General features: G+C 39.7%; 1 protein-coding gene across 1 annotated transcript in view; it reads left to right on the top strand.

The window, feature by feature from the left end:
* The window catches only part of LOC139559299 (calcitonin gene-related peptide type 1 receptor-like), a 95,655-nt gene extending 72,417 nt beyond the window's left edge, over positions 1–23,238 (top strand). The window contains exons 9-16 of the mRNA XM_071375170.1: positions 927–1,018; positions 3,906–4,032; positions 7,337–7,490; positions 8,751–8,811; positions 8,964–9,030; positions 12,297–12,515; positions 13,238–13,279; positions 19,451–23,238. Of these exons, the coding sequence (XP_071231271.1) occupies positions 927–1,018; positions 3,906–4,032; positions 7,337–7,490; positions 8,751–8,811; positions 8,964–9,030; positions 12,297–12,515; positions 13,238–13,279; positions 19,451–19,675 (987 nt within the window). The 3' untranslated portion in view covers positions 19,676–23,238. The remainder of the gene's footprint in view (positions 1–926; positions 1,019–3,905; positions 4,033–7,336; positions 7,491–8,750; positions 8,812–8,963; positions 9,031–12,296; positions 12,516–13,237; positions 13,280–19,450) is intronic.
* The last annotated feature ends 236 nt before the right edge of the window (positions 23,239–23,474 follow it).

A 23,474-nucleotide genomic window follows, 5' to 3' on the forward strand; every position in this document is an offset into this window, starting at 1 on the left:
ATCGAGCCTTGGGGTTCACTCTTGGTGATAAGCAGTGGCTGAGACAGCAGATGTTCTGACTTCATACACTGCACTCTTTGAGAGAGGTAGTTAGCAAACACAGACACGTGAAATGGTTCAAAATGAGAACACTTTGCCTTCCCAGCCCTAGGGCTACTGAATCAAGTGCAACTGCCGCCAACACCGCAAAACTAATTTAAAAAAATAGGAACGCAAGGCTTTATCATTTTCTTTTTACATAAATGGTTATTGACTAGGAATGGCTTGGAGATTGACCAGTCAATCGACCAGTTAGTGACCACTGTTCTACATGGTAAATGGTTCAAGCGTGGCTTAGTCACACTGTGATTAGAGTACGAATGAAAACCAGCTGTGCTGCAGAGCTTAAGGACCTGATTTGAAATACCCAGGTCCTAAACCTTAAAGGGATACTTTGGAATTTTGGCAGTGAAGCCCTTTATCTGCTTCCCCAGAGTCAGATGAACTGGTGGTTACCATTTTTATTTTAGCTGTTCCTGTAAACTTTGTCATTGCGGTAACACTAGACAATATCGTCTCGCAAAAACTTCCTTCCTACTGGACACAGAGTCATAAAAATAGTATCCACGAGTTCATCTGACTCTGGGGAAGTAGATAATCATAATCATGAGTGCCAAAATCCCGAAGTATCCCTTTAAGGTCCTAGTCTCACCCCTTTCATAGTTTGTTTACATCAAGGTAGAAAATGGAAGTCAGGGTTAATGGTTCATGAATGTCCTTGATGCACCACTGTATGAAATGTTTTGTCATACCTGTGGTATACAACAGCTGTCAGCCAATCAGCATTCAGTGCTCAAACCACCCAGTTTATAATGGTTCACGGATGTCCTTGATGCACCACTGTATGATCCTGTTTGTTTTAATGTTCATGTTTCTGTATTTTCCAGATGGCCTATATCCTGTACTACATGGCGATTGTTGGTCATGCCTTCTCCATAGCCTCCCTCCTGATCTCTCTGGCCATATTCTTCTACTTCAGGTAATTATAGATGCTGCTGTTGCTTTCTTTATGAAACAAACTACTGGTTTGATTAGGGAGAGTAGTCGGTCTTGGACTATCAAAGCTTTTTCCCCCACATGATTAATGAATACTTCTGATGATGGTGATAATGATGACGATGGTGATAATGGTGATTATGATGAAAATGAAGACACATCTAATCGTGATGAAAATGAGGATGTTGATGATGATAGTGGTGATAAATATGATGAAAGTTATGATAATATTGATGGTGGTGATGACTGCGATTGATACAGTTCAGGCGGTATAATATATTTCTCCTAAGGATCTGAGAGTGCTTTATCAATCATCTTGTCATTATTTAACTGAAGAGATGGCTGTGTATTTCCTCTAAGATAACTGAATCGTAAAGATGGCCGCAGTGGTGTAAAGTACTTGTTATCTTGAAGCTGAAAGGGTTCCCTCGGTTGTCCTCATAGGATAACCCTTGGATAACCATTTTTGGTTGCACGTAGAACCCTTTTGGGTTGCAGGTAGAACCCTTTCTACAGAGGGTTCGTTCTACAACATTTCTTTCTAAGAGTCTATAACCATTAGGCCATTATCCTTGAATAAACATTATGGGGGACATAACTGCAGGAGCAAAAACAACATTTCTGCATCATATTGGTTAATACAGACTTGGGATAGTTCTCAATTGGCTCAGTTGCCAATGTGAAAATTCCCAAAATGTTGACATTTGACGTGTTTCTAATCTCAATGGATATAGCAAGTAGGGTGTTAACCAGCAAATGCAGCTGTGGAGCAACAGGTTTTGTAACAGACTGCAATGTGAGCTAACGTACAGTAGGTCTTGTAACAGACTGCAATGTTCCGCAAAGTTTATACCTGCTCATAAATCTAGCTAAGACATAGTTCAGGTGCATATCTTAGTAGCCAACTAGCCGCTATCCAAAACAAAAGTAAACGCTCAAACTACACTGTGTCTGTGTCATGACACGAATCAGAATAGAATAGATCCTTTCTTGGCATTGTAAAGCATCAATGGACGATCAAAGCCATCAGCTAATTATGACCTCAATTACATTTTAAAGATGGCAAGCAAAGCATTGCTTTTTAGGGGAACATCGTTTTTATGATCATGGCACTATCTTTATAGGCTGATCCCTTTAAAACTGAAAGTCTTCATGTTCCCAGATGTGCAGTTTACAGTGGTATTTGACGCAGTACAGCTGCACTGTCTTCTTATTTATGGCCTCCACTTCATCACTGCCAGGACTCACCGACAAAAAATACTCCGGCTAGCTGTGGAAAAATACAGTTGGGTTAGCTTAAAAAATATTGTATCACTGTGCAGTTTGATCCTGTCCTAATGCATACATGATGCTTGTTGTCATAAAATGGCTGTCTGTTTTGACAGGCCCTGTCTGATTAAAGTGTCAATGTACATGGGGTTATCATTTTGGTAGTTCCTGCTTTTACTGTACCTTGCATGTCAGACGTTGCCCTGAAACTCCTTTAGCTTGTTTAGGTGTAGTCTGAGAACATCCATACAGCATCTTCAGATGAAGAGCGTTCTTCTGTCTGTTCTATTTTCTGCTTATCCTAGTTTGAAGATATTCTGCTAATACGTCATTTTACTTCTGTTGTGCCATTTAAAGGTAGCCTTGTTCTCAAAGACATCACACACCACTGACCCAGAATAAGTAATTTACTAATGTTGCCATGCTGACATTTCTTCTTCTTCTTCTTCTTCTATAAACAACACATTTACAGCAAGACTGTTACATTAGCTTCCTAATGACTGGAGACAGATAACAGGACATTGTTGCTGTACACAGGTTTGGCACAAAGTGTTTTCACTCCAGTAAACACTGTTTCCTCCTATCTTTAATTGCTCGTGTTTGGCATTACTTTCCTAACCTTTTATAGAAAATAGTATCATTTGATTCCACTGCCATCCATATGGATGATGGAGCTTTTGATTACTGATGATTTTACCCCCACTACTTTGTAAATTACTTATTATGTGACTAATACGCTTCTGTATCAGATTCTGTGAGAATCAGGAAGCTCCACAGGGACCTCAAATACAGTCGTCAATAATCTTTTTTGACAACTGATTCCACTTATTGTCGGACGTTGTGTGTGCCAGTATTTAGCACGGCTGAACCGAAGCAAATGATATCAGTTCTTTGGTGTTGCTTGGGAGAAGTGTTGTGTATTTTTATACCAGTTTACAGCATGCTCTGAATGGAATGACAATCTTTATTTATATTTTACAAGAGGATCCTTCGTTCAGATGACCGCAACATCTGACTAAGTCATTATGGGTCAGAGTTAGTCATTCCAATGGTTCATGTTATTTATCGTCCTGTTTTCTTCATCAAAGCTCGAAACATATTTTTTGTAGGATTAAATATGTTGAAGTTGCAGATTAGTTTTTTATTGCAACGTGCAGAATGGATTTTTCATCATGAATATTCATTATTTGATGTTGTTAAAATTCGATTTGCATACAGTCCCAGTCATTTTTTTAATAGTTTCTCATGACAAGAATAATTTACCTCCAGCTTTGCAGATTATATTTTCATCTGTGACTATCAACTGTGAAGTTATTTTTCAGATTTCACATACTAACGATTTATATTGAAGTTTGTTCTCTCGTTTCAGACTTACAATTTACACTCTCTCTGTATCACTTACAATTCTGTAACCTATGTTCTCGACAGCATTCCCTACATATTTTCACACCAAAAAAATTGATAATCAGCTTAATCTTTTGGCTTCTGTCATTTAGTAAATAGTTTGATGTAGCTCTCTCTGTGAATGTCTGCTGGGGTAACCGCAGCCAGACCCATATCATATGTTAACGTTATTATGCTGTGTCTTTGTCTTCACTCAGGAACCTGAGCTGCCAAAGGATCACGCTTCATAAGAACCTCTTTGTTTCCTATGTCCTCAACTCCGCCCTAACCCTCATCTACCTCATAGCAGTGGTCAACAACCCAGATGTAGTGGGAAGAAATCCAGTAAGTATCACTTTACTTTACTCAACCCATATCACAGTCAAATACATCACAGAAATACATTTCACCTTTAAGGTAAAGAAGATCAATGAGAAGAGGAAATATAATGTACTGTGTTGCTCAGTATTGCACTGCATGATCATTTCAAAATAATACTTGTTTGAATTCTTAAAAACGATGTAGCCCTCGAGCACTATTTTATTTCATTCAAATTAGTTTACTCTATATCAGCTGTTTTTTCTAAAAGCGTTCGTTAGAATATAATTTCTTCTTTTCAGCATATCTTTTTAATGTGTTTTGCCATTAACAGACAGCCCAGAGCTATACTTCTCATATCACTCAGACTTCTTTCATTTGTCAGACTTTTGAACAGTTGCCACTCGTTGAGTTTCAGTCAAACGTAAATTCTTTGTATCCTAAGGTCTGTTAAGGTGAAGATAGTAAATCTGCCTCTATGGAATGTGACATTACTGTATCTGGAATAATCATCCCTTTCTGATACTTTCAGTATTGTCTTTTAAGAGACATTTTCATTGTCCACCTTTCAATGGAAATTATTTGAATAAATCATCTTCTTATTATACAGTATTGTGACTCAGCAGATAGAGTTACAGAGTTGCAGGCTTCTGTTCCATAAAAATACAAAGAAAAAAATCGAATAATAATAATAATAAAAACAGGTCTGAGAATTGTAGAGATGATGTTAATGTAGAGAAATATCTAGAACATGGGCTTGTAGAGATGGATAGCCTATGAGTAGAGACATTGTTTTTTTCCCCGGTTAGGTTAAATGGTTAGTAAAAAACTGCTGGCCCAATGTATACAGTAAGGTCCTGTTATCATTCTCTCGATTGGAGCATCTCTTTAGAGCAAATAACTGTCGTCTGGGTTTGATTTTCAGCGTCTCTTCTCCCCGTACCATCACGTTCTCACTGGAGAAACAGACTTCAAGCCTAATCCAACTGGCATATTCACAGTCGGAGATTTATTCAGATATACCAGCTGACCCTGGTGATCCAACCGACAGGGAGGAAGGAACGACAGCTTTCAAAATGAATATGAATAGCTATGTTCTAGCAACATTGGCTCAGAACCATCTTTCCCAATCTTTACAAATCTGTCTTAAATTTATTATAATCTGCTTGTTTTGAACCAAATTGCAGTTTGTCTTTCACACCTCAGACAACATGGTTTTGATTTCCAGGGATGGGATGAAAAAAAATCCCATCACAGTTGGTTGCACATACTACACGTCTTTAGTGGAACATGTTGAAATTCTAGAGCGGCAAATTTAGACTGGGTTGGTCTGTGTTCTGACTGCATGTTTGATTTAGGGATGTGGTGCTCTGTTGGGAGAATAGACTCAGCTCTCTCTGAACAAAAAGAACAAGGTCTCTTTCTCTCTGGTGGATCACAGCAGAGACTAGTAGTCTGCCAGTAGTGAAAGAGGAGTGGATCCCTAGTGCTCAGGTCAAGTAGGGCAAAGACTTGAGACACACTTTGGAATCGTCAGACATGAGTGCCTTAAACTCTGTTCCATAAAACACTGAGAACCATCCAGACAGTCCCATTACATCAGGCTGTGGTTATGAAGTGGTGAGACGTTTAAAAACAAAATCTTAAATTGAACCTCTACAGGATCGGTGGGTTCCTCGCGGAATGGTTGAGCTAACGTAGGCTAATGTGTTTAGCATGAGGTTGTAAGTAACAAGAACGTTTCCCAGGACATAGACATATCTGATATTGGCAGAAATTATTTAAAATTATTTTTAATCTAACTGCACTGTCCAATTTATAGTAGCTATTACAGTGAAAGAATACCATGCTATTGTTTGAGGAGATTGCACAGTTAGGAACTTGAAAATGTATTAATAAACCATTTAGGCATATTTGGGCAGTCTTGATACAAAATTTGGAACAGAAATGCAATGGTTCATTGGATCAGTCTAAGACTTTGCACATACACTGCTGTCATCTAAAATCTAAACTGGAATAATACATTATGGCCTTTTTCTTGCAATTCAAACATGACGATACAAAGAAAATACAAAAAACGCATATTATTTTCTTTGTATTATCTTTTACCAGATATAATGTTTTTATGAATTTAATATTTTCACAAACTTCAAAGTGTTTCCTTTCAAATGGTATCAAGAACATGCATATCCTTGCTTAAGGTCCAGAGCTATAGGCAGTTAGATTTGGGTATGTCATCTTAGGCAAAAATTGAAAAAGGGGCAGATCCTTAAGAGGTTTTTAACTAGGCAAGTCAGTTAAGAACAAATTCTTATTTACAATGACGGCCAACCCTGGCCAAACCCTAACCCGGACGACGCTGGGCCAATTGTGCACCGCTCTATGGGACTCCCAATCACGTCCGGTTGTGATACAGCCTGGAATCGAACCAGGGTCTGTAGAGACACCTCTAGCACTGAGATACAGTGCCTTAGACCGTTGCGCCACTCGGGAGCTCCCATGAAGTGTTCTGATCACACCAATAGACCTTAGTAATGTCAACTGTCTTTCACCATACATGTAATGGCGCAAGAGAAATAGGAGGAGGAGGAAGAGGGGAGAGGAGGAGGTGACATATGGCTAAGAGTTTGTGGGTGACTGACATGTTTTTAAGGCTGCGTATGCTGCGTACACGGACCTCGGGGACAGGAGACTAGCTAATACCAATGCCAGTATCTTCTAATTAGATCAGCACACTTGGAGACAGAGGGCTGAGAACCAGGAATCTCAACATGGAAAAACTAGAGGATGAGCCTCAGTTAATATGTATAGGCCCGTCTCAAATGGAACTCTATTCCCTATATAGTGCACTACTTTTGACCAAGTCCCATCTTAGAAGAAAAGGTGCTATCAATAACCTAAAAGGGTCCTTCAGTTGTCCCCATAGGACAACCCTTTGAAGAACCCTCGTTATTTGTAGGAAATAGGGAGCCATTTGGGACGCAACCCCATTAAAAAAATAGAAAGGCTTTAAAAGACAGAAAGAGACATATGATAGTATGGTGTTGACGGACAAGAATGTGGGGATATTATTGAACAGAATATAGGCTGCTTAACAGTCTATTTTTTCTGGCAAATACAACTATCTGAAATGTGGAGCGAGGGATACGCTGTGGCTCGAGCAGTAAGGGGTAAACGGGTAAACATCCTCCTCTCAGAAAAATCATTATACCCCACTAACGATTTTGTGTCAGGGCTGGTTGAGTGTTGGGCTTTGTGTTGTTGTTATTATTGTTTAATGTTGTTGTTATTGTCTCTGTGACTAACTCTTTGTGATCCTAATCCCCTGCAGGTTGGCTGTAAGGTGTTGCACTTCTTCCACATGTACATGCTGGGCTGTAACTACTTCTGGATGCTGTGTGAGGGGATCTACCTGCACACGCTCATTGTGGTGGCTGTGTTCGCCGAGGAGCAGCACCTACACTGGTACTACCTCCTAGGCTGGGGTGAGTCTTACTACCTGCCTTAACCACAGATCTAGGATCAGTGGTTATAGCCAGCAATAGAAGGTCAACAGTCAATTCAATTCAATAATCCAAAGTTGAATGGTCACAAAACCAAAAAAGGTGAATCAAAATGTTTGAAATGTCCTTAAATCCGACGTCCCAAAAACAGTTAAATTCTTTCCACAAAAAGATAAATTATAATCCAATAAGAAGTGTAGGAGAGTCAATCAACAAAGGAACAAATAATAAATGATCAACCAAAGATTATCTACATATTGACAAGATGCTGGACTGATCGCTCGTATGCTGTGTTCATAACCAATTGAGAAGGTGGTATTTACCACATACGACTGGGAATTACCTCCAACTGGTAATTACTAGTGGGAAACTTGTCTATCATCCCTGAGCTCCAACTTCTCCCAGATGCTGACCTCTGACGTCACCTACTAAGGAATTGACCTTGATTACATTTTTCGGCAGTTGAATGCAACAAAAATAATATTTTATAAAAGCAATCTAATTAATCTATTTTTTTAACACAAATGTGTTTACATGCATGATAGTTGTACTTTTAATTTATGCTTGATGCAGCTTGTGGCCATTAGCCAATCAGCGTTTCTGAACGTCATCTGTTTCATCTGTTTATGGCCCCAGCTAAAATGAGAACCCCAATAAATACTGGCATGGTTTGTGTTGTTTTTAGGGAAAGGATTTAACCAGACTTGGTAAGTAGAGGAAATGGCCTCGTATAGGTTGTTCTTGCTAAGCTTGTAGCAGACAACACGATGCTATAAGCTTGTTTTGAGTTTAGAAAGAGCTTCCACTGTCTGTTCTGTCAGGTATCTTCACTATAAATTGCATGATCAATACTTAACAGCCTTAAAGGGATAGTTCAAAGGGATATCCACTTACCTCGGCTGTGTTTATGCTCATTTTCTATTTTGAGTGAAAGGGAAAGGGGGATACCTAGCCAGTTGTACAACTTAATGCCTTCAAATGAAATGTGTCTTCTGCATTTAACCCAAACCCTCTGAATCAGAGAGGTGCATGGGGCGACCTTCCCTTTTAACTTCTTCTATACAGGTTACAGTACAGTAGATATACAAAAAGTGACTCTTATAAATGAGGAATTACACACAAATTACTGTAGTAAAAACATTATAGCTGTTTACTTTATAATAAAACCAACATCATTAGTTCATGAATTGATTAATTCAAGTTTTGCAGATGTCCTTACAGTGTTTGTCTTCTCGTTTCCAGGGTTTCCCTTAGTGCCTGCATCCATTCACGCTGTGGCGAGGAAGAAGTATTTTGATGACAAGTGAGTAATGGTCCTGTGCAGTGGTATTGTAAATAAGCTGAGCAGCTGTGTGGTGGGCTGCAGTAAACATATCTAGAAGGAGAAGAAGAATACTTCATTGTCTGTTTGTAGAGAGGGACTTGTTTACCGGCTAATGTTTCTCCTTCCTGTAGCTGCTGGATGAGTGTTGAGACCCACCTGCTCTACGTGGTCCACGGTCCCATCATGGCAGCGCTGCTCGTAAGTCACACCCTACTCAACTGAAATGCCTAAAGTGAACACTCAAGGCTACATCCTGTACAGCCTGGTCTCATAGACTAGACGTAACATAGCAAATGTAAATCCGGGATACCGAAATTAGTATGATATGTTATATTTGGTATGGATGCATAAGACAGAAAGTTACTTAATGCGAACGTCTAGGAACTCAAAAGGTTGCACATACGAATCTCATCACGGACATTTTTAGCATTTTAGCTAATTATCAACTTTGCAACTATAATAAACAAAAATCTAAACGCAACAATTTCAAAGATTTTACTGAGTTACAGTTCATATATGGACATCAGTAAATTGAAATACATTCATTAGACCTTAATCTATGGATTTCACATGACTGGACAGGGGTGCAGCCATGGGTGGGCCTGGGAGGGCATAGGCCCACATACTTGGCAGCCAGGCCCACCCACTGGGGAGCCAGGCCCAGCCAATCATAATTAGTTTTTCCCCACAAAAGGGCTTCATTACAGACATAAATATTCCTCAGCACCCCCTCAGACAATCCTACATGTGAAGAAGCCGAATGTGTAAATCATGGGCTGGTGTGGTTACATGTGGTCTCCGGTTGTGAGGCCGGTTGGCTGTACTGACAAATTCTCTAAAACAACGCTGGAGGCAGTTTATGGTAGAGAAATTAACATTCAGTTATCTGGCAACAGCTCTGGTAGAAATTCTCCCTCAAGACTTGAGGCATCTGTGGCATTGTGTTGTGTATCAAAACATTTTAAAGTGGCCTTTTATTGTCCCCAGCATAAGGTGGGTTAAGATCACTTGGTTCATCAACTGTATGCAAGGGCTAACCGAAATTTGACTTCCTTTTTATCCCAACCACTCCACACACAGTACCAGTCACAAGTTTGGACACACCTACTCATTCAAGGGTTTGTCTTCGTTTTGACTATTTTCTACATTGTAGAATAATAGTGAAGACATCAAAACTATGAAATAACACATATGGAATCATGTAGTAACCAAAAAAGTGTTAAACAAATCAAAATACATTTTATATTTTAGATTCTTCAAAGTAGCCACCCTTTGCCTTGATGACAGCTTTGCACATTCTTGGCATTCTATCAACCAGCTTCTTGAGGAATGCTTTTCCAACAGTTTTGAAGGAGTTCCCACATATGCTGAGCACTTGTTGGCTGCTTTTCCTTCACTCTGCAGTCCAACTCATCCCAAACCATCTCAATTGGGTTGAGGTCGGGGGATTGTGGAGGCCAGGTCCTCTGATGCAGCACTCCATCACTCTCCTTGGTCAAATAGCCCTTACATAGCCTGGAGGTGTGTTTTGGGCCATTGTCCTGTTGAAAAACAAATGATAGTCCCACTAAGCGCAAACCAGATGGGATGGCGTATTGCTGCAGAATGCTGTGGTAGCCATGCTGATTAAGTGTGCCTTGAATTCTAAATAAATCACAGACAGTGTCACCAGCAATGCATCCCCTCTCCATCACACCTCCTTCTCCATGTTTAACGGTGGGAACCACACATGCGGAGATAATCTGTTAACCTACTCTGCGTCTCACGAAGACATGGCGGTTGGAACCAAAACTCTAAAATTTGGACTCATCAGACCAAAGGACAGATTTCCACCGGTCCATTGCTCGTGTTTCTTGGCCCAAGTCTCTTCTTCTTATTGGTGTCCTTTAGTAGTGGTTTCTTTGCAGAAATTCGATAATGAAGGCCTGATTCACGCAGTCTCCCCTGAACAGTTGATGTTGAGATGTGTCTGTTACTTGAACTTTGTGAAGCATTTATTTTGGCTGTAATCTGAGCTGCAGTTAAATATAATGTACTTATCCTCTGCAGCAGAGGTATCTCTGGGTCTTCCTTTCCTGTGGCGGTCCTCATGAGAGCCAGTTTCATCATAGCGCTTGATGGTTTTTGCAACTGCACAATTCTTGACATTTTCCTGATTGACTGACCTTCATATCTTAAAGTAATAATGGACTGTCATTTCTCTTTGCTTATTTGAGCTGTTCATGCCAGAATATGGACTTGGTCTTTTATCAAATAGGGCTATCTTCTATATACCATCCCTACCTTGTCACAACACAACTGATTGACTCAAACGCATTAAGAAGGAAAGAAATTCCACAAATTAACTTTTTAACAAGGCAAACCTGTTTATTGAAATGCATTCCAGGTGACTACCTCATGAAGCTGGTTGAGAGAATGCCAAGCGTGTGCAAAGCTGTCATCAAGGCAAAGGGTGGCTACTTTGAAGAATTTCAAATATAAAATATATTTTGATTTGTTTAACACTTTTTTGGTTACTACATTATTTCATATGTGTTATTTCATAGTTTTGATTTCTTCACTATTATTCTACAATGTAGAAAATAGTAAAAATAAAGAAAAACCTTTCAATGGTACTGTATATATACAGGTTGGAGAGGTTGGAGCAGGAGGCTGCCACTCTGGGCGCACTTGGAGCAGTTGTTGTGGCAGGTTAAGTGCCTTGCTAAATGGCACAATGGCAGGAAATGGCATCTAGGATTCTATACCAGCGACCCTCCACTTCCCGACAGATTTTTCACGTCAGACTCGGGATTCAGACTGGCAACTCTCACCTCTCCAACCGCTAGGCTACCTGCCACCCATATGGTTCATGGATTTTCTGCTAGATCAAAACTCAATGGGTTGCCGTTGTTGGACCTATAATCCTATATTGTTATACTGTTGAATGTGCAACACATCAATCAAAGCAAATGGTTTCTCATGCTGGTGTTGAGATTTCCATCGTTCAGACAAAATCATTATAATCAGATTAGGTTGCAGCTCTTTCAGACACTGCAACTGTAACGGCTTTCTTCCTGGGATGAAGGAGAGGACCAAAACGCAGCGCGGCTAGTGTTCAACATGATTTAATAAAGATAATAACGTGAACACTACAAGCAACAAAACAATAAATGTGAAAACCGAAAACAGTCATATCTGGTGCAGAACACAAAGACAGGAAACAACCACCCACAAACCCCTACACAAAACAAGCCACCTAAATATGGTTCCCAATCAGAGACAATGACAAACACCTGCCTCTGATTGAGAACCATATCAGGCATACATATAAATGGACAAACTAGACACACAACATAGAATGCCCACCCAGCTCACGTCCTGACCAACACTAAAACAAGTAAAACACACAAGAACTATGGTCAGAACGTGACAGCAACCATTTTCAGCTGTTTATAAAATCCTTTCTTTCTTTTCTTTCCCAGGTAAATCTGTTCTTCTTGCTAAACATCGTGAGGGTGCTGGTTACTAAGCTGAGGGACACCCACCGGGCAGAGTCTAACATGTACATGAAGGCAGTGAGAGCTACCCTGATCCTGGTCCCTCTCCTGGGCATCCAGTTTGTCATCTTCCCCTGGAGGCCAGAGAACCGCCTGGCGGGGGAGGTCTACGACTACATCATGCATATATTAATGCATTACCAGGTAATGACTACATAATGCATATATTACCAGGTAATGACTACATCATGCATATATTACCAGGTAATGACTACATCATGCATATATTACCAGGTAATGACTACATCATGCATATATTACCAGGTAATGACTATATTATACATTACCATTACCTCGCTGTTTATTATAGACTTATAGACTGTAACATCTCACAGCAAGAACTGGCAAATCTGGTGCAGTCCATAAGGAGGAGATGCACTGCAGTACTTAATGCAGCTGGTGGCCACACCAGATACTGACTGTTACTTTTGATTTTGACCCCTCCTTTGTTCAGGGACACATTATTCCATTTCTGTTAGTCACATGTCTGTGGAACTTGATCAGTGTATGTCTCAGTTGTTGAATCTTGTTATGTTCATACAAATATTTACACATGTTAAGTTTGCTGAAAATAAACGCAGTTGACAGTGAGAGGATGTTTCTTTTTTTGCTGAGTTTATTACCAGGTGTGACTACATCATGCATATATTACCAGGTAATGACTACATCATGCATATATTAACACATTACCAGGTAATGCTACTGATCGCTATGACTACATCATGCATATATTAATGCATTACCAGGTAAATTATGCAACTGATGGTATGCCAGCAGCACAGTCCTTGCCAAAGCTCTGAGCTGACAAACAGTATGTTAATATTAGCGAGAGTATCTGATGTTTGGTTTTTTTGCTTTTCCTCCAGGGGTTACTAGTGGCAACGATATTTTGCTTTTTCAATGGCGAGGTAAGCATTACTTTTCAGTAAAACTCAAGCAAATATTTTTCTTCACTTCCCATTCAGTTCGACTCTTAGATAATTTGTTTCTTGAGGTACAGTTGACAGTATACAGTAACAATTTACACTTGAACCTCTGAAGAACCCTTACCCTTTGGTTAAGTACAGTTTTAATTGAACCTCTGAAGAACCCTTACCCCTTGGTTAAGTACAGTTTACACTTGAACCTCTGAAGAACCCTTACCCTTTGGTAAAGTACAGTTTTGATTGGTCATGTTGAGGGGAAGACAAGTCAGATACCATTGAAACAGCTCATCGCTGCCTGGTGGCGTTTCCAGGTCAACAGGCGGCCATCTTGTGCACCTGATAACACATTGATGAGTGGTCCGTGGTTATAGAGTGGGAGGGAGCGTCTCTGCTGCTGACTCCTGTACAGCAGCAAGGACAACAGCAGTAAGGCCATCTCAGATGAAGATGAAAGAAGACAGACACTTGAACCTCTCTGGGGCGAATCACCCTGTCTGTCTGCCTGTCTGTCTGTCTGTCTGCCTGTCTGTTGCCCACTTAGCTCAGCCTGCAGCTGTTTGCTGTCTAGATTCACCAGTGGGCTCCCCCACCCAGTTAGTTAATGTCATACGTTGATAGAACGCATTTGATAGTTCAGGGGTTGCATACTGCTTGGCCAGAGACTAGGAGAAAGAGGGACTGACTGAGCATTTTCTTCGCTTGAGAAACGAGAAAACAAAAACAATACACAGACCAAGAAAAACTGATACCTTATTTGAATACTCAGCATGAGGTGGTATCTGGCACTGACAAAAACACAGCGAATTAACACAGCGTTCGTTCATTATCAGGCGCAGTGTTAAGTTATGTTTTATACATTGGAAATGATTTCTGGGCTGGGTAAACGGGTCAATCGTTAGCTCCTGCATGAGCAATCAGACCTCATCAGCGTCACTCCATCGGCTCCCGTAAACAAGTTCGACATGTCCAAAGAACAGATTCAGTTTCGGGGGGATAAAAGACACATTGACACAAAGTTATTGTTTTTTCGGTAGAGGAATGTTTGTTTGCTTTGCCGCATAATAGTTTGTACTGTCTCTGAAACATTCGTTTTTGCGGCTGAGTTCATTGCCCGATTTGATTCTGTGGCCAAACTGCATAGACCTAGGCTATGTTCCAAGTGACACCCTATTCCCTATATTCCCTATGGGCCCTGGTAGTGCACTACAGTATATATGTGAATAGGGTGCCATTTGAGACTCAGTCCAAACAACACAGACTGTTGAATAGCTCTTTGTCAAGTTCAGCCAATGGGGAAAAAAGTTGTACTTATTTTTATGTTTTCTAGGCTGTGTCTAAAATGGCACCCTATTCCCTATATAGTGCACTACTTTGGAACAGAGTACAATTAGTTAATACAAAGGAAAGAGAAACCCTGTGCACAGCAGTGTGTCTCGGTCCAGCTGCTGGTTTTGGCAGGAACAACGAGTATTACAAAACAAGAGTAAAAACAGCATACTGAAGAAAGACATGCGATTGGTCGCCTTTTTATTGTTTTTGAATGCTAGTTGTTGATATGCTCTGCATCATTAGATCATGGGAGAGTGCAGTGTGTCCTGTCCTCATTTTCCCTCAGTAATTAGTGTGGCGTTGTTCAGGAATTAGACATTCCTTGTTCTGGGTCAGCCCGTTCTTTTGAGTTAACTATTGGCTCTATTCATTCCGTATCACGGACGTTCAGCGTTACAGCGTGATTGATATTGAAAGGCAATGTTCCCTCGTTAGCTGTGATTGCATTCACAATAAACGTCAGCTCAATCGGAAATTACCTTTACATCTTTTATGGCACATTCTGTAACTCTTCAGCGATACAGATTATAATAATTATTATTATTGAATTGGGCCCTATTTCACACACTGCTTTGATTTACATTTTTAGACTGCACACTTATCATGCAGTATAACATTATCACACAAGATAACGCTCCTTAATCAGATTGGTACTGTGCTCAAAAATGTGATACTCTCATCATGTAAAATGTACAAACAAAAAGCAGATAATCTAGCCTAAATTGACACTTGTGTTCACGTGTCTCTTTTCAAAAGTGGCTAACTATTGTTTAAATGCCTCAAGCTACTCAACCTGCACTAAACTCAGTGAGGAAGGAAGGTGCTTCAAGTAATGACAGGAAATGGGAGCCTAGATTGTGATTGAATTCAGTTCTTGCCAAATTCATATCTACAAACTTCTATTAACATGTATCAAATCAATCCACATTTCCTCAGCTGTCACATTAAATTGAGTTAATGATCATGCATATTGATGAAAGTGTGTGGTTAGACACTAAAATGCCCAACAAATAGTGTTATTTGACGTGTATCTTTTTTGACACGCAAAGACCCAAACGGCGTTCCATAATATATTTGTTTGTTTTGTATGTGTGTTCATGTGAGTGTGTAAGAAAATTCTATTGACACGTCAAATAGTGTTATTTGACGTGTCAAATATGAATGTTGACCAATCAGGACCTGAATATGACTGCACGTCACATAATAATTTAACGCGTTCATACATTTTTTACGTAGTTATTACACATTGATTACACTATCAGTCGTATTCCATGTCACAACGATTCATCGATACGTTTGCTATGACGCTGTTAAAGTTGTCTCGCGCACCTAATGTGCTGGTCATAAAAAAAGATCGTTAGCTGATGGATGCCATGTTCTTCCCCAAAAACATAGCAAAACGACATCATCTGTTTCAGTAGCTATAGTTAGCCATCTAACCATATAGCTAGGTGTCATCATCTAAAATAACCCTAATTTATAAAACAGTTCTTATTTGATTAATGGTGGTCGGACCCTCTATGTGAAGCTAGCCACAATAAGGATTAGCCACAATATTGGACTTTGCGCTTAGCCTTCAAAATAAAAGTAAATCATTGACAGTGATGCAAATTAATACAAATAGTAGAATTATGCCATAATTTAATAGATCATGCTAAACGCGTTTGGAATGTTGTTATATAAAATCAACAAAAGACAATAATTTGTTAATTTTACAAAAATATGTTGAAATCACACTGGATGTATTATACTTTAGAATTGCATTGTGGGCATACTTATTTCACTGTACAGCCTTACCTATGGATTGTGGATCAATGACATGGGGTATCAGTCTACTCAGTGACATGCAGAGAACATTAGCGTTGTAACAGTTAGCTCTTATTGTGTATCATTTGTCATTTGTTGTACCCCCTAGCATATGTTATAAGTGTCTATTTATGTACGTACTGTATGTATACAGACTTTTCTACATTGGTAATAAAAAAATAAAAAATAAAAATATAAATATATGCGTTGGGAAAAAATACACTGCTCAAAAAAATAAAGGGAGCACTTAAACAACACAATGTAACTCCAAGTCAATCACACTTCTGTGAAATCAAACTGTCCACTTAGGAAGCAACACTGATTGACAATAAATTTCACATGCTGTTGTGCAAATGGAATAGACAAAAGGTGGAAATTATAGGCAATTAGCAAGACACCCCCAATAAAGGAATGGTTCTGCAGGTGGTGACCACAGACCGTTCCTATGCTTCCTGGCTGATGTTTTGGTCACTTTTGAATGCTGGCGGTGCTTTCACTCTAGTGGTAGCATGAGACGGAGTCTACAACCCACACAAGTGGGTCAGGTAGTGCAGTTCATCCAGGATGGCACATCAATGCGAGCTGTGGCAAAAAGGTTTGCTGTGTCTGTCAGCGTAGTGTCCAGAGCATGGAGGCGCTACCAGGAGACAGGCCAGTACATCAGGAGACGTGGAGGAGGCTGTAGGAGGGCAACAACCCAGCAGCAGGACCGCTACCTCCGCCTTTGTGCAAGGAGGAGCACTACCAGAGCCCTGCAAAATGACCTCCAGCAGGCCACAAATGTGCATGTGTCAGCATATGGTTTCACAAGGGGTCTGAGGATCTCATCTCGGTACCTAATGGCAGTCAGGCTACCTCTGGCGAGCACATGGAGGGCTACCACTAGACTCCGTCTCATGCTACCACTAGAGTGAAAGCACCGCCAGCATTCAAAAGTGACCAAAACATCAGCCAGGAAGCATAGGAACTGAGAAGCGGTCTGTGGTCACCACCTGCAGAACCATTCCTTTATTGGGGGTGTCTTGCTAATTGCCTATAATTTCCAGCTTTTGTCTATTCCATTTGCACCACAGCATGTGAAATTTATTGTCAATCAGTGTTGCTTCCTAAGTGGACAGTTTGATTTCACAAAAGTGTGATTGACTTGGAGTTACATTGTGTTGTTTAAGTGTTCCCTTTATTTTTTTGAGCAGTGTATATTGGGTATTGAGTAGATTGATACCCACATTTCATTGATCCCCAAGACTTATTGTGGCTAGCTTCACAACACAACCCGGTCCGGTCAAGCCTCAGTAGTCCGATGAAGCTAGCTGGCTGTTTATAACATTAGCTTTTGGCAACAAGGTTAAGTAGTTGGCTAGCTATTTATTTTCATGAACTGAAGTTCAATTTCAATAGGCGAACAACAAGTAGCTACCTAGCTAATACTTACTCACAAGGATTCCTAAATCATTGCTAAGAATAATGAAAATAACTGCAGTTTCTACTGGTCATTGTTTTCAGGCTGGTTGTATTGGTGCTAGCTAGGTACGCAGCTAAAGCTAGCTAGCTACCCCAGAAGTAGCGTTCAAACAAATAATGCCTTATTACCAATGCGGTATTGTGAACAAATAAAATTGTATTGGTCACATACACATGGTTAGCAGATGTTAATGCGAGTGTAGCGAAACATCGTTTGTGGCCGGTGTGTGCTTGTTTGCAGACTTTTGTACAGCTTTGACAGTGCTACTGATAAGTACTAGTGGCGCTGGGCTTGCACGCAGTGTTGCCAACTCCTCAGTAAGGAAAGTAGCTATTGGCTGTCCTAAAAGTCGCTAGAAGTCACTAAATGACGCCATCGCCTAATTTGCATAATTGGCCACGTGCATGTAATTGTGATGATTGACGTGCATCTTTTTTGACACGAAAAGAACCAAATGGCGTTCCATAATATAATTTTTTTCCTTCGTAATTACTGATCAATTAATTTATACACTTATAAATAGTAGGTTTTATCTGTTTTAACAAACGTTTTTATTTTTGTACTTATGTTCAGTCTTGTGAAAAAGTAAGTACACCCCCTGGAAAGTAGTCATTTTCTTTCTTTTTTTACATATTTGGACAGATGGATATGTAATCTTCACTTCAACACTATTGACAGATAAAGGTAACCTATTTTAACAAATGACACTGAAAGATTATACTTTGCAATTATTTATTCATTAAAAAAATCTACAGAAATGCATCTTGGCATGACGTATTACCACACACCCATATGGTTAAGACCAAACCAGACCAAGTTTCTAATCTTTATGGAAGGCTGGACCCTCCTTAATTTCTCTCTAATTATTTTCTAATCATTTGCACCTGTTTTGGTGCACCTGATTCTAATTTTAGCCATTTAATGTGATGATAAAGGTAGGGGTGTACTAACTTTTTCTGCATAAGGAAAATGCATTTTTGTTTATTTAATTCCATAACATTTTCCCAAACATTTTTGGGGGTGATTTGTTACACTGGGTTACCTTTGTCAATGAATGTGGTGGGAATTTAGCTCATATCCATGTGTTCAAAAATGTTAAAAACATTTATAAATAATACTTTCCAGGGGATGTACTTACTTTTTCACATGACTGTATATAGATTTGTGGTTTTCAAATCAGCCCTTGGGTTTCCAACCACACCTGCACACAGTTTATTTTATTTGTTTATATCTGTATTGTTGTCTATCACTTGTTTTCTTTGGTGAAAAAAATGCTGTGTGATGACAGTGAGGTACAAACAGGCTATGTGTATTTGTTCTAGGCACCTGTCCCTGCCTAATGAGTCTGTAAAACCCTGATGAAGGCAACAGCTGAAATGCATTGATTTAATTCATAAAGAAGCTTTTATGAAATGTACTTCCATTGTCTTCCAAGAGTAGCTAAATATGGTTGTACCCTCTCTCTCTATGAGTGTGTGTGTGTGTGTTTATGCGTTTGCATGTTTACTCACCCATTAGAGAATACAGTTTATAATCTGAATGTCCCTTTTTCTCAGGTGCAGGCGGCTCTGAAGCGACAATGGATTCAGTACAAGGCCCAGTGGGGTCAGAGACGGAGGGACCACTGCTCCATGCGCTCTACCTCCTACACCGCCACATCCATCACTGAGGTGCCCGCCTTCATGTACCACCACGACTGCAACAGCGAACACTTAAACGGCAGACACACCTCTGAGGACTCTGAGCTGGTAGCTCTTAAGACAGGGGAGACGTACGCCTGACAAGCGGGAGGCAGTCTGAGTGTCGGAGGAGAGTAGAATTAATAGAGGAACCAAGATGGAGACGTTTCTCTAATATCCCGCCGCAGTTCCACATTTCATAGATAGAACTGGTGGGTTCAGCCCCAGACTGTGAAGGAGAAGACAGTGTGTGTCTGGACAGTGATATCTCTCCCATGAATTGGCCAATGATGGCTGATGCTTCATTTACATGACATTGCTGCTGCTATGGCTGCTTATTAAAAACACTAAGATATACAGTACATGAAACGGGAGCCGCGTTTGAAATGTGGCGCGTCCTAAAGCTGCTATCTGTGGGACTTAACACATCATGGGAATGTTGATGTTGATGATGATGATTATAATGATGAAGAAGATGATAATTAGAATGACTATGATGATTATTATAATGATGATGAAGATGATGATGCTAATGGTGATGATGAAACTGTATTGTTGCTTTGCCTATACCAAAGGGTGTGTGGGGTGGGCTGCCAGTATGAGAGGCATGCTCTGTGTGAACTGAATCCAACACTGAAGAGATCCCCTGAAGGTCACATACTGTCGGACAGCACAGTGCATGTGTGTGTGTGTCCATGGCGACACAAGAGGTCAATGGTTTAAAAGGCTCCCTGTGCCTAAGTTCTGGAATCCTGTAAATAATGGTTTCCCACTTTCACTTTAAAAGTGTCAAAGTGTGTTTTAGAGGATTTTATTTTTTATGACTAAATGTTTTTTTTCCTTGCCAACGACTTGCTCTTTAAACATTTTCTGTCTGTTTCGTGAAGCTAGCGAGCTCCTCCAGACTGCTTACAGCTGCTGACTGTGCTAGCGGTGTGTTTGTCACAAGGCCTGTATTTAAAGAGTGCAGAAGATACAGAACGTCTTGATATGGGCTCAAGAGAGATAGAGTAAAAAGGATTGGTTAACTTAGAATAAAAATAAAGACAGACTGAATCGCATAGGTAACGTGTTTAGCAGACACATTTTTGAGTACCACCTGGCTCTTGAGAATATTTTCAGTGAAATAGTCTGTATTTTGTTTGACGTGTCCATTTGCCAAAAGGTCTAATGTGAAGCTTCTAGGATTCCACAATAAGTGTTATTTGATGTTTTGTGCTTAAATGAAAGCCATTCCAATATGGTGAAATGATTTTCTCTATGTCATATCAGTTATGAATAGAGAGGGAGGAGAGAAGAAAAAACAGTATGGTTACCTGCAAAAATAATCATAAAAACAATAACAATATACCCTTTTTAAAAGAAAAGTCTTGACAATCTAGGCCTATGGAAGATGTTTCAAGGTAAAACCCTCGTTTCCCCAGGCAATTATCTATATCGAAAACATAATTACCTTGAAATAGCATCCTTCTAGTGTACAGAATCTGTCAAATGTGAAGAAAATCATTCTAATTGAGGGCTATTTGAAAGATTCTGTTGTCATTTTTCTTGGGTGAATAATACAGTGTATTTTCATTCACTGTTTATTTTCATACACCTATATTATGCCCATAGATTATTATGCCCTTAGATCCTAAATGAAAGTCTTTGAGGCATTTCAATCAGGGGTCAATTTAATCAGTAGCGCAGAATATCTGAATTGAGTGTAGTGTGGAATCCCTTGCTCTTAGCCAATCTGCTAGCCCAGGCTAATTTCTAGGAGTGGGATTTTGCTTTTATGTCACAAAGGCTGTCCTAGGGAGTCAGGAATGGAAACAGAATCTCAAGTGGGGTTATAACTCCTATTTACCTTCTGTTTCTCAGAAATCCTAATCTCAAATGTATTCCTTTGTAGGTTGCGCAATCATAACAGATTCCTAAATTAGACACATGGAAAACTAATCTAAACCATTGAAATACTGTTTTGTATTGAGTAAAGATGTGTGTGAGTGTTCGTGTGTGTGCGAGCGTGTGTGTGTGTATGTGTGTTCATGTTTATCAGTGTGTAAATGGAGCTAGTGATGCATGAGCCTTGGGGCCTTCTGATGTTTAAATTATTCCCATCTTCACATTAACGGTGTTTAAAGATAGACATCTGCTATGATTTATCTCCAGGGGACTTTCAGAAACTAAGAACAGCTCTGATCTGGATATAGTGGACACTTAGGAAAAAATAGTTCCATAAGGGTTCTTCTGCTGTCCCCATAGAACCCTTTTTGGTTCCATGTAGAGACCTTTTGGGTTCCATGTAGAACCCTCAGTGGAAAGGTATAACCCAAAACGTTTTTTTCAACAGGTTCTCTTATGGGGACAGCCAAAGAACCCTTTTAGGTTCTAGATAGCACCTTTATTTCTAAGAGTATAGCACTATGCTAGATATATACCAAGACTTTAGTAGGGTACCGAGGACAGCCGAGGGGACTCATTTATAACACCTTTTTTATCTATATTTAATCCTAAATTGTGCATACAACGAAATCCACAGCAACAATATGATTTATAAATCTCAAACAATTTATACATGAGGCCTCAGGTGCCCAGACCCATAGCAGACTAGTCTGGATTTGAATGCCGAAGACACATCTTTCTTTGGGGACAATCAAGCTTATCTTACCTTAGACCCTGTCACACTTATTGTGCCAATCTAATTTATTTTACAGCTTCAATTCCTATTAGGCCAAGATCAAATAAATCTTTACACTTATGCGAATGTTTATACTGAATCCAATGTCTTTGCTGTTGTCGGGCCATCATGGAAGAGACGGAGACAATCAGTTTGAAATGGGAGAAGGCCATTAGATGAGGTCTCAATAGGCTCTATTCAATCTGGTTTGAGGAAGTTCGGCGTTACAGAGCGATTGAAATGTAAAGGAAATGTTTCCTCAATCGGAAATTACCTTTACATTTCTAGTGCGCATTCTGTAAGGCTTCAGCGATCCAGATTAAATAGAGCCCTAAGAGCTCATTCTGTAAGGCTTCAGCGATCCAGATTAAATAGAGCCCTAAGAGCTCATTCTGTAAGGCTTCAGCGATCCAGATTAAATAGAGCCCTAAGAGCTCATTCTGTCTGATATCAGAGAAGGTGTTAACTACTGTGAAGTCTTATAGATGATTTAGAAAGGTTTTGATCCATCCATATTTTAAGTTTGATTTGTTCTGGATATGAACACAATATTAAGTTTGATTTGTTCTGGATATGAACACAATGTTAAGGTTGATTTGTTCTGGATATGAACACAATGTTAAGTTTGATTTGTTCTGGATATGAACACAATGTTAAGTTTGATTTGTTCTGGATATGAACACAATGTTAAGTTTGATTTGTTCTGGATATGAACACAATGTTAAGTTTGATTTGTTCTGGATATGAACACAATGTTACGGTTGTTTTTTTCTTCATTTGGAGGGAGATGAATATTTCTGTATATTTAGTATGTTCATGGCTATGTTGTCCAGTGCCCATGTCAACATGACCGCAAAGTTTGTGTGTGTAATAGATGTGAAATGTTTTGACCACTGTTTTTGGTTCTTTTGTTTTGCTTGTGTTTGGCTCTCGACTTCTAAGCTCTTTGTATGGAGTTACTTCAAACAAGAGAAAAACTGTGTTTTTTTAATGCACAAATCGACCAGATTCTCTGTTATTTCTTTCTTTCCTGCACGATAACAGGTAACCTCTAGTACTTCAGAACAGCCTTGGTGTGTGTGTGTGTGTGTGTGTGTGTGTGTGTGTGTGTGTGTGTGTGTGTGTGTGTGTGTGTGTGTGTGTGTGTGTGTGTGTGTGTGTGTGTGTGTGTGTGTGTGTGTGTGTGTGTGTGTTTTTGAGAAGGAGCAGAAAAATGTGGTTTTAAAAGTTCCAAAATAC

The sequence above is a fragment of the Salvelinus alpinus genome, chromosome 29 (assembly GCF_045679555.1).
Source record: "Salvelinus alpinus chromosome 29, SLU_Salpinus.1, whole genome shotgun sequence".
Classification (NCBI taxonomy): domain Eukaryota; kingdom Metazoa; phylum Chordata; class Actinopteri; order Salmoniformes; family Salmonidae; genus Salvelinus; species Salvelinus alpinus.